The 13,784-nt window shown below is 40.5% G+C and overlaps 3 protein-coding genes across 4 annotated transcripts; 2 read left to right on the forward strand and 1 right to left on the reverse strand.

The window, feature by feature from the left end:
- The first annotated feature begins 4,803 nt into the window (after positions 1–4,803).
- On the forward strand, positions 4,804–7,251 carry LOC121792689 (desumoylating isopeptidase 1-like). 2 transcript variants are annotated; one of them, XM_042190733.1, is made up of 5 exons: positions 4,804–5,510; positions 5,821–5,880; positions 5,964–6,061; positions 6,152–6,468; positions 6,736–7,251. In XM_042190733.1, the coding sequence occupies exons 1-5, from the start codon at positions 5,463–5,465 to the stop codon at positions 7,128–7,130; spliced, it is 918 nt and encodes a 305-aa protein (XP_042046667.1). In that variant the 5' UTR covers positions 4,804–5,462; the 3' UTR covers positions 7,131–7,251. The 2 variants fall into 2 exon arrangements, with proteins under 2 accessions (XP_042046667.1, XP_042046668.1); XM_042190734.1 differs by having other exon boundaries at positions 4,809–5,093.
- An 83-nt stretch (positions 7,252–7,334) lies between these two features.
- LOC121792680 (thiamine-repressible mitochondrial transport protein THI74-like) lies at positions 7,335–9,394 on the reverse strand. The gene is made up of 3 exons (XM_042190717.1): positions 8,587–9,394; positions 8,067–8,490; positions 7,335–7,747 (listed from the first exon to the last, which is right to left on the reverse strand). The coding sequence occupies exons 1-3, from the start codon at positions 9,097–9,099 to the stop codon at positions 7,476–7,478; spliced, it is 1,209 nt and encodes a 402-aa protein (XP_042046651.1). The 5' UTR covers positions 9,100–9,394; the 3' UTR covers positions 7,335–7,475.
- Positions 9,395–11,437: 2,043 nt separating this feature from the next.
- On the forward strand, positions 11,438–13,492 carry LOC121792692 (cyclin-dependent kinase inhibitor 3-like). Its single transcript, XM_042190738.1, has 3 exons — positions 11,438–11,961; positions 12,738–12,938; positions 13,014–13,492. Exons 1-3 carry the CDS (start codon positions 11,564–11,566, stop codon positions 13,081–13,083), a joined length of 669 nt encoding a protein of 222 aa, XP_042046672.1. The 5' UTR covers positions 11,438–11,563; the 3' UTR covers positions 13,084–13,492.
- Positions 13,493–13,784: the final 292 nt, after the last annotated feature.

The raw sequence follows: 13,784 nt of genomic DNA on the forward strand, positions 1-13,784 counted from the left end.
TCAGATCGGCACCACCAAGCATAGCAATCACAGCAGCCGGAGTCAGAGGCGATGACCGAAGTCATACCGGAGCCGAACTCGATGACAGTTCAGCTGTACGAAGACGATCCATCCAGAACGGTTAAGATCGGCTTCGCGGGAACGCCCCTACTTCGGGAAAAAACCATCCAGCTCCTCAAGGAGTATAAAGACGTCTTTGCATGGTCTCCGTTGGACATGACCGGAGTGCCCCCCGAGGTAATCACTCATCGGTTAAATATTGATCCTTCGGTCCGGCCGATAAAACAGAAGCAAAGACTCTTTGCGGCAGAACGAAGTCAAGTCATCCATGACGAAGTCCGTCAATTATTGAAGGCGGATGTGTTATTCGAAGTGAAGTATCCTTCGTGGGTGGCCAATCCTGTGATGATCAAGAAAAAAGAAGGAGGATGGCGGATGTGCATAGATTTTACCGATCTAAACAAGCACTGTCCTAAAGATTGCTATCCCCTTCCGAATATAGATAAAAAAGTAGAAGCTTTGATCGGCTTCGAAATTTTCTGTTTTCTTGATTTATACAAAGGATATCACCAAGTGTTGATGGATGAGAGTGACGCTCCGAAAACAGCTTTCATTACCGATTTCGGCATTTTCGCTTATAAAAAGATGCCATTCGGTTTAAAGAATGCCGGAGCCACTTATCAAAGGATGGTAGACAAGCTTTTTCGGCACCTAATCGGAAAGCAGGTTGAAGTGTATGTTGACGATATAGTCGTCAAAAGCAAAAGCACTTCGGAGTACGAGCTCAACCTCAAGTCCACTCTCAACGTGCTCAAGAAAGCCAACCTCAAACTTAATCCCCAAAAGTGTACCTTTTTGGTAGATTCGGGAAAGTTTCTGGGTTGTTGGGTTTCAAAGGACGGACTCAAGGCAAACCCCTCAAAAGTTCAAGTCGTTCAGAACATGGTAATGCCGAAGTCCATACATGACGTGCAAAGGCTAACCGGATGTCTAGCCGCACTGAATCGATTCCTTTCCCAAGCAGCCGAAAAGCAACTGCCGTTCTTCAAAGTGTTGAAAAAGGCACCAAAATTCGAGTGGGGAGCTGAGCAGAAAAAGGCCTTTGACGAGCTCAAAAGTTATCTAGCCGAGCTTCCTATTCTCTCTGCTCCAACCGAAGCCGAAGTAATATTCTTATACTTAGCGGCATCAGATCAAACCATCAGCGCGGTGCTTGTACGAGAAGAAGGCCTAAAGCAGTTTCCCATCTACTTTACAAGCCGAGCATTAAGAGGTCCAGAAACAAGGTATCAACCTCTGGAAAAAATTGCTCTGGCGTTAGTAAATGCAGCAAGGAGACTGCGGCCATACTTCTATGCTCACAAGGTATGCGTCTTAACCGATCTGCCTCTTCGGCAAGTTTTGACCAAGCCAGAAGCATCAGGCAGAATCGCCAAATGGGCCATAGAGCTGGGAGAACACTCAATCGAGTACCTACCTCGGAAAGCCATCAAGGGACAAGCCTTGGCAGATTTTCTTACAGAGGCCAAGTTCGATCAAGCAATCCCTGTCATTGCCGAACAGAAAAATTCTACCAATGCCGAACTAGCACAGCCCTTGGAATCCGAAGTAGAGCCGCCAGACTGCTGGAGCGGATTCGTAGATGGAGCTTCAAACAAGATGGGAAGTGGAGCTGGTATTTTACTCGTCGCTCCCGACGGACACGAGGTAACTTACTCACTTCGGTTCCTATTCCCCACTACTAATAATGAAGCCGAGTACGAAGCCCTCCTGGCCGGGCTCCAGTTAGCGCAAAGTCTGCTCGTCAAATCTCTCAAAGTCCATTGTGATTCACAAGTCATAGTAAATCACATGTTGGGTACAAGTGAAGCTCGTGACGAGAGAATGAAGAAGTATTTGGACAAAGCGCAAAGCATCAGCCGAAGTTTCTCCTATTTTCGGATAACCCGCATTCCCAGAGCGGAAAATAGCCGAGCAGATACCTTAAGTAAGTTGGCCTCAGATCCAAGCTCAAAGGCGGAAGAATTAATGCATCGAAGCATTGATGAAGCCGAGGTACATTCAGTATCCAGCTCGCCGAACTGGATGACGTCGATCTTGCAGTATCTGGATCAAGGACAATTGCCCGAGGATAAGAGAGAAGCTCGGAAGATCACGTGCCGAGCACTTCGGTACGAACTTCATGAAGGAGTCCTCTTTAGAAAGTCTTACCTCCAGCCGTTATTGCGGTGTGTAGGACCAGAAGAGACGGACTACATCCTCAGAGAAGTTCATGAAGGATCGTGCGGCAGCCACATCGGAGCTAGAGCCTTAGCTAAAAAAGTTCTAAGATGGGGATATTATTGGCCAACCTTGGTACAAGAAGCAGTGCAGCTCGTCAAGACCTGCCCGAAGTGCCAAATCCATGCAAATATCCCAAGGATGCCGCAGACCGATCTATCCACTATGCAGAGCCCTTGGCCTTTTATGCAATGGGGCATAGACATAGTGGGACCACTTCCTCAAGCTCCTCGGCAAATGAAATTCCTAATCGTTGCCGTGGACTACTTTACGAAGTGGGTGGAAGCTGAACCATTAGCTACGATAACGAGCTCGAGGGCATTGGATTTCGTCTGGAAGAACATAGTGTGCCGATTTGGCATACCCCACATCCTCATCTCGGATAACGGGACTCAGTTCACCGACAAGACGTTCAAGAATTGGTGCCAAGAGCTGAATATTCAACAGCGGTTCACTTCGGTCTCTCATCCACAAGCAAACGGACAAACGGAGGTAACAAATCGTATCCTGGTGAAAGGGTTAAAAGCTCGGTTAGAACAAGCCAAAGGACAATGGGTAGAAAATCTCCCTCAAGTCCTATGGTCCTACCGAACTACACCCACAACCTCCCACGGTGAAACTCCGTACAGTCTGGTGTACGGCACTGAAGCCGTGATTCCGGTGGAGATCGGCGTACCCAGTCCCCGAACTCTAAATTTCTCCTCAGAAATAAATGACGACGGACTGAGAGCCGAGCTAGATCTTGCCGAAGAAAGAAGAGAATTGGCATGCATAAAAGCAGCCAAGTACAAGGAGCAAGTAGCCCGGTATTACAACCAAAGGGTGAAGAAGCTGCAATTTCAAGTGGGAGATCTCGTCTTGAGAAACAACGAAGTAAGCCGAGCAGAAAAGCTGGGCAAGCTCGAACCCACATGGGAAGGTCCGTATCGGGTGTCAGAAGTCCTCGGCAAAGGGTCTTACAAATTGGCTCACATGTCAGGAGAACAGGTACCCCGAACATGGCACATTTCCAACCTCAAAAAGTTCCATTTGTAAGAGACAGTCCGGTCAGTCAGTCTTGAGTCCTGTTCAGTCAATGTGCTTTATTTGGTTTACTTGGTCTTTTTTTGTCTCTGTGCGTTTTGTCTGTGTGTTTTGTCTGTCTCTGTGCGTGTCGTCTCTTACAAATGTTACTGAGGTATCTTGTTCTTCGAAGGCTGATCCCCTTCTTAGAACATATATAAGCCAACGATTGTGAGTCAAAGCTTCTACAGAAGATACAAGACCACAATTCAGCTTAAACAAGCAGTTCGTCTGAAATGAGCTGCAACAAGCCAACGATTGTGAGTCAAAGCTTCTACAGAAGATACAAGACCACAATTCAGCTTAAACAAGCAGTTCGTCTGAAACGAACTGCAATAAGCCAACGATTGTGAAGTCCAAGTTTCTAAAGAGGATACAAGACCACGATTCGGCTTAAAAATCAAGCACTTCGTCTGAAACGAACTGCAACAAAAGTCCGATTCTCGCGATAAAACTTGCCTGAATTAGGACAAGGGAAAGTCCGATCCACGCGATAAAACTCGCCGAATTAGGACAAGGGAAAGTCCGATCCCCAAATTAGGACAACGGAAAGTCCGATCCAAGCGATAAAACTCGCCAAATTAGGACCAAAGACGAGTCCGGTCAAAGATGTTTATTTCATCAGCCCAAAGACGAGTCCGGTCAAAGATGTTTATTTCATCAGACCAAAGCCAAGTCCGGTCAAAGAAGAGTTCACTTCATCAGACCGAGGACAAACATCAACTTACCCCGTACCTTTATCCAGAATGCCGAAGTGATTCACTTCATTTTTCGGGGGGGGTAGTGATGGAGTACGTACTAAACAAGCCCAACAGCAGCAAAGCCCATCAGCCTAAAGCTCAAAAAAGAGTATCAGTTCGGCATGACTAAAGAGTTCAGTTCGGCACAACCAAAGAGTTCGGCCCCAGCCTACAGCTCGGTAAAAGCCAACCAATCAAACTCTGCTCTCAGGTCGGCATCAAGCTCTACTCTCAGATCGGCAAAAGCTGCTCGGCAATAATTCAGCAGTTCGGTCTCAGTATTCGACCGAACTAGGAGATAGTGGATTCATGCAGGATTTCCACCTCCACTACACCCACGATCTATTTAGTGGTGTCAAGCAGTCTTTAACTCATGCAGGATAGTGGACCCATGCAAGATCGTCACGATCTCCACGACATCCACTACCTAGTAAATGGCTGCATGCCACGATCTAGGTCAATGTATAAATAGAACCTAGATCAGATAGATAGGGTTAGGTTCTAAGACTCTCTCGCTTTCTGGAGATAAAACACAAAATAGCAAGTCTGTATTGTAAGCTGTAAGAAAACAGATCAAGCAATACAACTCTGCCCTCATTTCTTCCCGTGGACGTAGATTTACCTCAGTAAATCGAACCACGTAAAATCTATGTGTCGTGATCTGCATCTTCCTGCATTCATCACCATCAAAAATTCGCCGATTCATCATCATTGTATAGTGTGATTATAGATCTGATCAAAATAGAAGCCTGGGCGGTTGTCTCGGGGATTTAATTGCGGATTAATGTGAATTTTATTAATATTAATTTTTACTGTATGGTTGAATCGAGAAAGGTCTTGTGTTGATATGATGTGTTTTGATTTGATGTGATTTTTGCAATGTGGGAAGTGAGTTGTAAGATCTGTCCAATGTTAGTATGTCATCGAATGCAGTTCTTGGATTTCACTTTGCACGTTGCAACTTGCAAGTTGCAAGTCGCAAGTCATGATTTTTGTGGTTGACCTTTTTGTGTAGGTTCTTGTACTGTGTGTTCCTATTGATGATGCTATAATTAATCGCCTAAATTTGTGATTTGATTTGTTTCGAGACCATAATCGTTTTGTTTAATCAACATTCAGTGTCTGGCTAGATTATGCTTGGTTTCTTTTTCATTTTGCGTCTCTATGAATTTTAGCAATTGGAGATCATTGCATATGAATCAGTTAATGTTTATGCCATTTTATGATTTTTTTTTTATGATTTTTTTAAAGAGACTGTTCTATCATTGTTTGTATGATAGCGTTGAGTCTACTTTAAAGCTGCATTCACATGGTTGTTCTACATTTTCATTGTGCAACAAATTGCTGGTGAAATGCATGTTTGGATTGGTATAGTGGCTAATGAAACTTAGCAAAGTGGAAGTTTTGAAAGCTTTTCTGGAAAAGAAGGTAAATATTTCTCGTTTATTCGCCTAAACGAAACCCAACAGGAGCAGCCCATAAGAGAATGACTGTTTGAAGTCAGCCAGAGAGCTTAAGTGACATGCTGTGTCCAATCTTTGCTTGTGTTATCTACATGAACTTCTTGCATTCCTCTCTTGTTTGAAAGTTGTGTTTCCTTAATACAAGTTAGATTGATAGAATGAAAATGTTTTTATCGTGTTATTTGTTAGGAGTATTATTATTATTCAGCATTACTGGTTGATGCCCTTTACTGACCCCTGAACCTTGCTTGATCTTGGTGTCCTTTTTTGTGCAGGTCAGCCTTTCAACCCGTCTTGAGTCTTTTTTTCTAATTGGACTGGTGAAAATGGCTGAGGTATGTCTTATTTGTAATTATGATCGACTAAAATGGACAGCTGTGAAATGGTTTTGTAAGCTTACAACTTTATAAACATGCAGGATGGTTGCAAGGTCTCTTTAAATGTTTATGACCTAAGCCAGGGCTTGGCCAGACAACTATCCACGGCTTTTTTGGGGAAGCCTATTGAAGCCATATGGTAAGACGGTTACAATCTCAATCAAAATGACCGTTGAATGTGGATGCATTCATGTTTCTTGTTGCTATAATTGTTTTTGTGATTTTTCAGGCATACTGGAGTTGTTGTATACGGTCATGAATACTATTTTGGAGGTGGCATTGAAAGCGCTCCAGCTGGAACAACTCCATATGGGACACCAATTCGCACGGTCGATCTTGGTGTGACACATGTGCCTAAGGAAGTATTTGAGGAGTACTTGGAAAAAATTGGTCCACGCTACACAGCTGAAACTTACAATTTGCTGACTCATAACTGTAACAATTTTAGTAATGAGGTTGCTGAGTTCCTTGTCTGTGCTTCAATACCAGATTACATTTTGAATCTTCCGAATGAAGTTATGAGTAGCCCCATGGCCCCTCTCATATGTAAGTCACTCTTCTATGTTGATCTGATCATCTGTCCTTTTTTGTTCCCTTACTAGAAATTTGACTCTCGTTCTCTCCCCAACTGTTTGAATACATGAGTAGTGACAGAATGAAATGGGTTAAAGAATCTCTATGCTTGCATCAGAAAAGCTTTTAGATATATTGTACTAGTAGGTCCTGTGGAGTCGTATGAGGTCAAATTGAAGGAAGAAAAAGGCTTAAAGAAAATAACTGCGGCATAATGTTCTAAATCTGTTTGATGTGCAGTGCCAATGATACAGAATCTAGAGAACACTTTGAGGGCTGGTGCAGTTCCCCAAGCTCCTCAGTTCAGGCCTTCTGCGCTTGCTAGTTCAAATCAGGCGACCGCTGCTGCCTCAAAGCCTGCTAATGGTGCCACCAACCAATCGCCTAATACAAAAGATGAGGGTGCTTCCAAGAAATCTGATACGGAACAGACAGAGACCAAAACAGTGTCCTCTTCTAGCGGTGCTGTTGCTGGAGATCCCCTCGGAGATGCTCGGAGTAAAGTCCAAGAGGAGATCAGCAGTGAGTTTGCTGCAATCATGGCCACTGGGACGTTGCGTGCAAGTGAGGCTGCAGCTCTAGCAGCTAGGAGAGTGATGCAGAGACATGGCCATATGTCTACGGCACAGAGTTGAAGATAGAATAGACTATTATTTCCCATATGGACTTGGCCCCAATGTAATTTCTTAGATTTACAAGGGTGACATTATTATCTTTTTTATTTTCTAGGTTGGATGGTATTTTTGTTCACTTAAATCATCTCTCTCATTCTCAACTTTGAAAATCAAAAAATCGTGTTCAACTAACATGGCAGCTCTGTTGAGTTATAACAAGACAAATAACGAAAAAACGATTATTCTTTTTCTTTTGTATTTCAATTGAAACGAACCAACTCTGTATAGTACATATATCCACTTTAATCTTTGCATGTATACACTCTGCAACGAAAAATCTAATTAGCAGCTTCTGAAAGGCGATTGTCAACATCTGTTGGTTGTATTTCCAGTCTCCAGTTCAAGATGGGCTTCCCTAGTTGTTGAAAAAGCATCCGCGGGGAAATTAAGACCTGTGAAACCAATCATCACAGCAACAGCTCCGACGTAATCCATCGGATGGGGCACATTCCCAATCAATGAATCCACGATGGTCGCTAACGGTACCTGTATGGAAAGACCCGCCGTTGCCACAGTGGTCGATGTAAGAAGCACAGCCTTGGCCCATAGATAGTCGCTCAACACATTATCCAGTAAACCTGAATGTGGAAGATTGATGCTTAGAAATTGATATATGTAGAGAGGTAATACTTTCACCACAAGTACAGAGATCAAACGAAGGTAAATTAGAAACAAAACTACTTGATTTTTACTCCTTTTACATCAAAAGCAGAGAGGATGGAATATTTATGTACAAGAGCTATTTTATCATTCATCAAAGAATGTGTTTGTTCTACTATTATTGTCAATAATAAAGATGCAAACACAGATAGAAAAGTGGCAATGGGAAAAGGTTTAGTTTAGCAATGGATGACCTCAGAATTTCAACTACATGCTTGAACATCGATATTATTATACCTTTGCCAACGATTAGACCAAATTGCTTCCCAGTGAGAGTGTTGAGAAGCCCGAGCTTCGAAAACTCTAGAATGAGAGCCACAGGAAAGAAAAACAAGAGGTTGAACAAGCCCAGGAATCCAAGAAACTGTGCCATACTAACACTGCCTTGAGCTTTATCGTCTTCATCAGGCAATTTTTGGCGAATAAGTGTTATATAAGCAGCATAAAATGCTGCAGATAAAAGAGAGAGAACATCTCCTAGTGCAGGATTTGAGGCAACCTCATTCGATCCTGACCCCGAGTCTCCGAGGCTGACAATGATCACTCCCCCCATACAAAGCAGAACACTTATCAGCTTCAGCCAAGTGAACTTCTCTCCCAAATATACAAGAGCAACTAGAAATGTAAACAGACTGGATGCACTGCTCAGGATGGTATTTGACTATACACCAAAACAAAAATCATAATGTCACATTAAGCATAAATCATTAATCAACTTGTGAGATATACACAAAACAAGAATGGATCAAATGCTTACAGTAACTGTAGTGTATTTAAGGGAAAGGTTAAATGTGAGCTGTGCCATAAACCAAATGGGGCAGATCAAGATGCTGACTTTAGCAACCCTCCAACGCGTCCAACGCCCTTTCCCATCCAACCCTAACTCGGGCTCATCCCTGGCTACTCCAACTTCACCATGATCTGCAGCCTCGTGTTGAGCAAGAGCAACTGCCCCCGGATTCAATTCATTCGACATCTCGTTAGTGTGGAGAAGAATGGCCTCTTCTGAAAGCTTAGAGTCTTGCAATGAAGCATCATTTTTTCTATTTAACCAAAAGAAAATGCTTCCATACCTATCCTCTAAATACCGCCCAATTTCTACTAAAGGTATATACACAACGAACAATGAATTGCAAATGTAGGTTACCAGAAAGGGGGAAACGCCCTCATCTACAACTGACTGTACAACGAAACTAGCTGCGATCCAAATTGTTGCAACTGCAAATATGTAAACCAACCCTAAAACCCATCTCCATACTTGGTCTCTCATCTCCCCAATCTTTTCACAGAACCTCAGATTCTGTGAATATCTGTTTCTCTATTGATTTTGGTTTAGAAATATCTATCCAATCCCAATAAAAAAATGTATCTTTTTGCCGCAATCTGAAACGGGAGAGAAGAAGAAGCTTGAGATCAATCAAAGTCAAGATTTACAGGAGAAAAAGTGAATTGAAAAACGCACAAATCGAACACAATAAACCCGGAATATATTCACAAATTTAGGGGAGGGATATCAAGAAGTCACAAAATTATGAACCTAGACGGCATTGATTGAGATAAAAACGGATTGATGGATAACAATTAATAATGTGAGAAGTCAATGCCAAGAATCGAACCAGTTGAAAGTAAAAATCAATAATATAATAAAATAAAATAAAATAAAATAAAATAAAATAAAATAAAATAAAATAAAATAAAATAAAATAAAATAAAAATAAAAATAAAAATAAAAATAAAAATAAAAATAAAAACAAACAGATTGATTAGTTTTTACAGTTTTTACTTTTTACCTAAAATAATTTCAGGAGATTTGTTTTGACGGCTCCATTCTGTATTTAACAATCATATATATTAATTGCTAAATATGATACATTGAGATGAAATTTAAATCATGAAGTTTAAATTGAGGATATTGTTAATTTTAACATTACATCATATGTGTATTTGTGCATAAATGGGACAATAAAAAAATTGAAACATGCATGATTTAATATTTTAATTTCAAAGTTTATGAGAAAAGCCATAATTTGACCTTAAATCATCATTTAAATAACTATTATTATCCCTATATGGCTATATTAAAATATAAATTCGATTTATTTGGACAATTTGGCCGAGAGACGAGCTTTTGCGTGTGTTCAATAGGCACGTTGCGGTTGGCTGAGACGTCATTGTGCGCACTTGTGGCGGCCAAAGTCAGACATTTGGTTGTATTCGTGGAGATACGGCGGCATGTACCCCCTCCCTTGCACGTTCATGCATGTTGTTGTATGAAGGTTTGATTTCCACTCAATTGGTTAGGCATGAGCATTTGGTTAGGCACCGGTTTTAAAGTATAATTGGTGTCACATACTTTTCAAGTGGACGGAGGAAGTACAAAATTAAAAAGTTTATACTTTTCAGGAATAGAGTAATAGAAAGACAGTTCATAGTTTTTAGAGATTGAAATGAGTAATAATTTTTAATAAAATTATTAGATACTTTGACAACTTCCGAAATTCATGCCGCATTGGATCTTAATTGTTCCTAAAACAACTTAAAATAAAATTAGTCAAGGATCCTACATGAATTCCATGGTAAACAATGTAGTTTTAGTTTTAAATATTGAACTTAAAATAAAATTATTCAAGGACCCTACATGAATTTCATGTTGGTAAACAATGTGATTTTAGTTTTAAGTATTGAAATGGAATATTCCGTATAAACTCTTATGAGGCGTTTTTGTCTTCTGCCTCTTCTTCTAAGAATTTAGAATATCCAACAGTACATTATTTTTCTGAATTTTCCAAAAAAAACATAAATCCATAAACCTACATTTTTAAAACAATTAATTATTTTTAATAGTATACTTATTTTGAAAATAAATTGATCATTTGAGGTAAAATGAAGAAAGTAGTAAACAATAAGTTTTTTAAGAGCATTCCCAATCTAGACCTTGACAAATCATGAAACTTTACTAAAGATGGAGCTAAGTTGGCCCTCACGTTGCCCCCTCTCGCCCACAAATTTATGATCAATGTGGGGCATGTGTCATGTGAAAAGGTCAATAATGTCCTTAAGGTTGAAAACAGTAAAAAGAAACCATGGCATGGCGAAAGGTGGAAAATTCCATATACTCCATCCGTCCATTAAATATGCAACATTTGCTTTTCGGCACGGGATTTTATGTAGTGTTGTTTTGTGAGTTAATGAAGAGAGAGTAAAGTAAGAGAGAAGAAAAAGTAGAGAGAGTAATGTTTCCATTTGTAGAAACGTTCATTTTTAATGCGACGGACCAAAAAGGAAAACGTTTCATTTCTAATGGGACAGAGGGAGTACTTTTTATGTACAATTTATTCTCTCAAAGTATCACAAATATGCATCTTAATTATTCAAAACCCTTTTTGCATTTGACTTTTTCTTAAATCTCATGAAAAAAACGTCTTGCTTCTATGTGATTGAATATGAATTTTATGTGTACTCCATAAAAAATTGTGTGGTAAATGAGTTTTTTTATAAATCAAATGACTACTTTGAAATGTAGTAGCACGCACCTACGATAAATGTGACATTTTAACAGTGAGTAGCTTTTTTCTACTCAATAAATGAATATAATATCTGAAAAAGCAAAGTGGGCCTTCTTCAACCCTAACTTTCGTTTCGTCCTCTCTCTCTCTCTCTTCTCTCTCTGTGTTTCACAGAGACACATGAAATCACCCGTCGCTTCGCACCAAACTTGTTTGTAGCAGCAGATTATGGGGAAATTCATGCGGAAGCCCAAGTCCACGAGGGACCTCGACGTCTCTCACTCTCCCCTCGGCGTCCGTACCCGCGCCAGAACCCTAGCCCTCCAGCGCCTCAATTCCTCCGCCGACGATTACCTCCAGCTCCGCTCCCGCCGCCTCCAGAAACCGCCGCTCCTCAAGCAGTACCTCCAGGATTCCCCCAAAATTACACCTCCTCCTAAACAGGGCTTCGTTTGTACAGATGATGAAAACCCCCAAATTGGAGGCGCGACGCCAGAGATTCCGGATTCTCCAATTGAGTCAGCCAAGGGAGTTTCCGAGTGGCTGATTGGAACCTCTCGAATTGGGGATTTGGAGATTGAGGTCTCTTTTGGTGAAAATGATTTGGATACGGAATCTCGAGATAGGTATATCCCTCTGCATCCTTTCTCTGCCATCAAAATTTGGGATTGATTTTTTCTCGGTTAATTTTTCAAATTTTGGTTTTACTTTTAAGTTCAATTCGACTACAGATGTTTTTTTTTCAAGAATTGCCTCTGAGCTGACCTAGATTGATTTATTTTTCTAATACGTCTTCCTCTGAAAACGGATTATTGGCCTTCAATTTGCTGTCATCACTCTCAGAAAACATTTCTGATCCGCAATTCATTTTTTTCCTTATGCTGCCTCCAATTTAACGGCCCGTATATATTTTTGGTGTAGGGGATTAAAGGGGTTTGATGTGTTCTTTGTTTGCCCTCTTTTAGCTAACTAAAGGGCCCTCTTTTATCTAACTTAAGGTGTACTTTTGTATGCTTTTAAGTCTAATCTTTGAGAAGTTGATGGTTTCTGTTGATGTTTCGCTCTAAATATAATTCATAATGGGCACTGCCAGTACTATTCGTTTGGCTTCGTTAAATTTAAACTATAAAGATGGATTCTTTATATCTGATTTTGATGAAATTAACTATCCTCCGCCACTGTAGCATTATACATCTGTTTAATGTTCTGGATGCATTTTCTGTGCAAGGGCTTTTCATAAATCCAAACTGTATTTGTTTATCAGTATGTTTCTAGGGTTCTTCTCTCTGTACTGTGAGGTTTGGGCTTCACTTTCTATTAAAATCATTGCTCTGTTGAGTCTTCTGTATGTGAGATAAAAAAACACATGTTAAGGAATGTGTTATATGTATATTTTCTGCAGGTGCACCAGAGAAAGCACCCCTTGTAGTATGATCAGAGCTGCTGACAGTACCACAGCACCGGGGTCTTCAACAAAGCAGAGAAGTCCCAGTGTTTCCAATCAAAGGGCTGAAAATGCACGTATAAATATACCCACAGCTCGCGAGATGGAGGAGTTTTTTTCCCATGCAGAGCAGCCGCACGAACGCCTCTTCATGGAAAAGTATGTGCTTTCTTCCATCTGTCTGTGTAAACTGTTTCTAGCTTGAATCAAGAATCCATTTTTTCAACTGTGCAGGTATAATTTCGACATTGTTAATGATTTGCCCCTCCCCGGCCGTTATGAGTGGGTAAGAGTGATGCCGTGAGCAGAGATGATTGTGATATCGGGCGATGGGGTGACTGTAACTTATCATGGTTAGAATCTCATGGAGAAAGAAGGTATAATAAATAAGCAACTCCTGCAATCCTTCATTGCTGGGTAACATGTAGGAAACTGTAATCTCAGTGATTTGTAGAAATACTAGGGCAGGGTCGGGTCGGGTCGTTGCAGACTAACCCCATTTCTAGAAGTAGAATCCGCACAGAATGTAACATTAGGCTCTGATAAAGTTCCATTCATGTAACTTGCACTCAAAGTTACTTAGTTAGGTGCTAACTGTTCATTTTTCTTATCAGCTTTGGTGTTGAGATCATTTGAAAGTTCGTTATCCCCACATGTCTTAAATGAACCGATGTATCTAGTTGTCATTAATAAAACGGTGGTTTGCTTATAAATTTTCGAACTTTCATCAAATTCTGTTTTTGCATATCAATTTTAAAACTTCTCTGAAAACTATCACATTATTGATTTGTTCTAATTTTACTACCAAATTATTGGGCTTGTTCTAATTTTACAACTACATTATAATTGACTCTGCAGTTAATCGAGTCCATGATTTAGTTTGATGATTTACTTATGTGGTGCTACTGGATGTCATCCAAAATGACATCAGATTTTACAAAGCAAAATGATATCGTAACACTAAATAAAATAGTTTCATTCATTGAATCACGGTTCATAGAAATT

This window comes from Salvia splendens, chromosome 2 (genome assembly GCF_004379255.2).
Source record: "Salvia splendens isolate huo1 chromosome 2, SspV2, whole genome shotgun sequence".
Lineage (NCBI taxonomy): Eukaryota > Viridiplantae > Streptophyta > Magnoliopsida > Lamiales > Lamiaceae > Salvia > Salvia splendens.

Bases quoted from the DNA above. Each gene is read 5' to 3' on its own strand.
- LOC121792689 (XM_042190733.1), top strand. From the start codon at position 5,463: ATGAAACTTAGCAAAGTGGAAGTTTTGAAAGCTTTTCTGGAAAAGAAG. The intron at 5,511-5,820 runs GTAAATATTTCT...TTTTTTGTGCAG, and splicing joins AAGCTTTTCTGGAAAAGAAG to GTCAGCCTTTCAACCCGTCT. The intron at 6,062-6,151 runs GTAAGACGGTTA...GTGATTTTTCAG, and splicing joins AAGCCTATTGAAGCCATATG to GCATACTGGAGTTGTTGTAT.
- LOC121792680 (XM_042190717.1), bottom strand. From the start codon at position 9,099: ATGAGAGACCAAGTATGGAGATGGGTTTTAGGGTTGGTTTACATATTT. The intron at 8,491-8,586 runs GTAAGCATTTGA...TTTGGTGTATAG, and splicing joins TTAAATACACTACAGTTACT to TCAAATACCATCCTGAGCAG. The intron at 7,748-8,066 runs GTATAATAATAT...TTCCACATTCAG, and splicing joins TGGTCTAATCGTTGGCAAAG to GTTTACTGGATAATGTGTTG.
- LOC121792692 (XM_042190738.1), top strand. From the start codon at position 11,564: ATGGGGAAATTCATGCGGAAGCCCAAGTCCACGAGGGACCTCGACGTC. The intron at 11,962-12,737 runs GTATATCCCTCT...TATTTTCTGCAG, and splicing joins GATACGGAATCTCGAGATAG to GTGCACCAGAGAAAGCACCC. The intron at 12,939-13,013 runs GTATGTGCTTTC...TCAACTGTGCAG, and splicing joins GAACGCCTCTTCATGGAAAA to GTATAATTTCGACATTGTTA.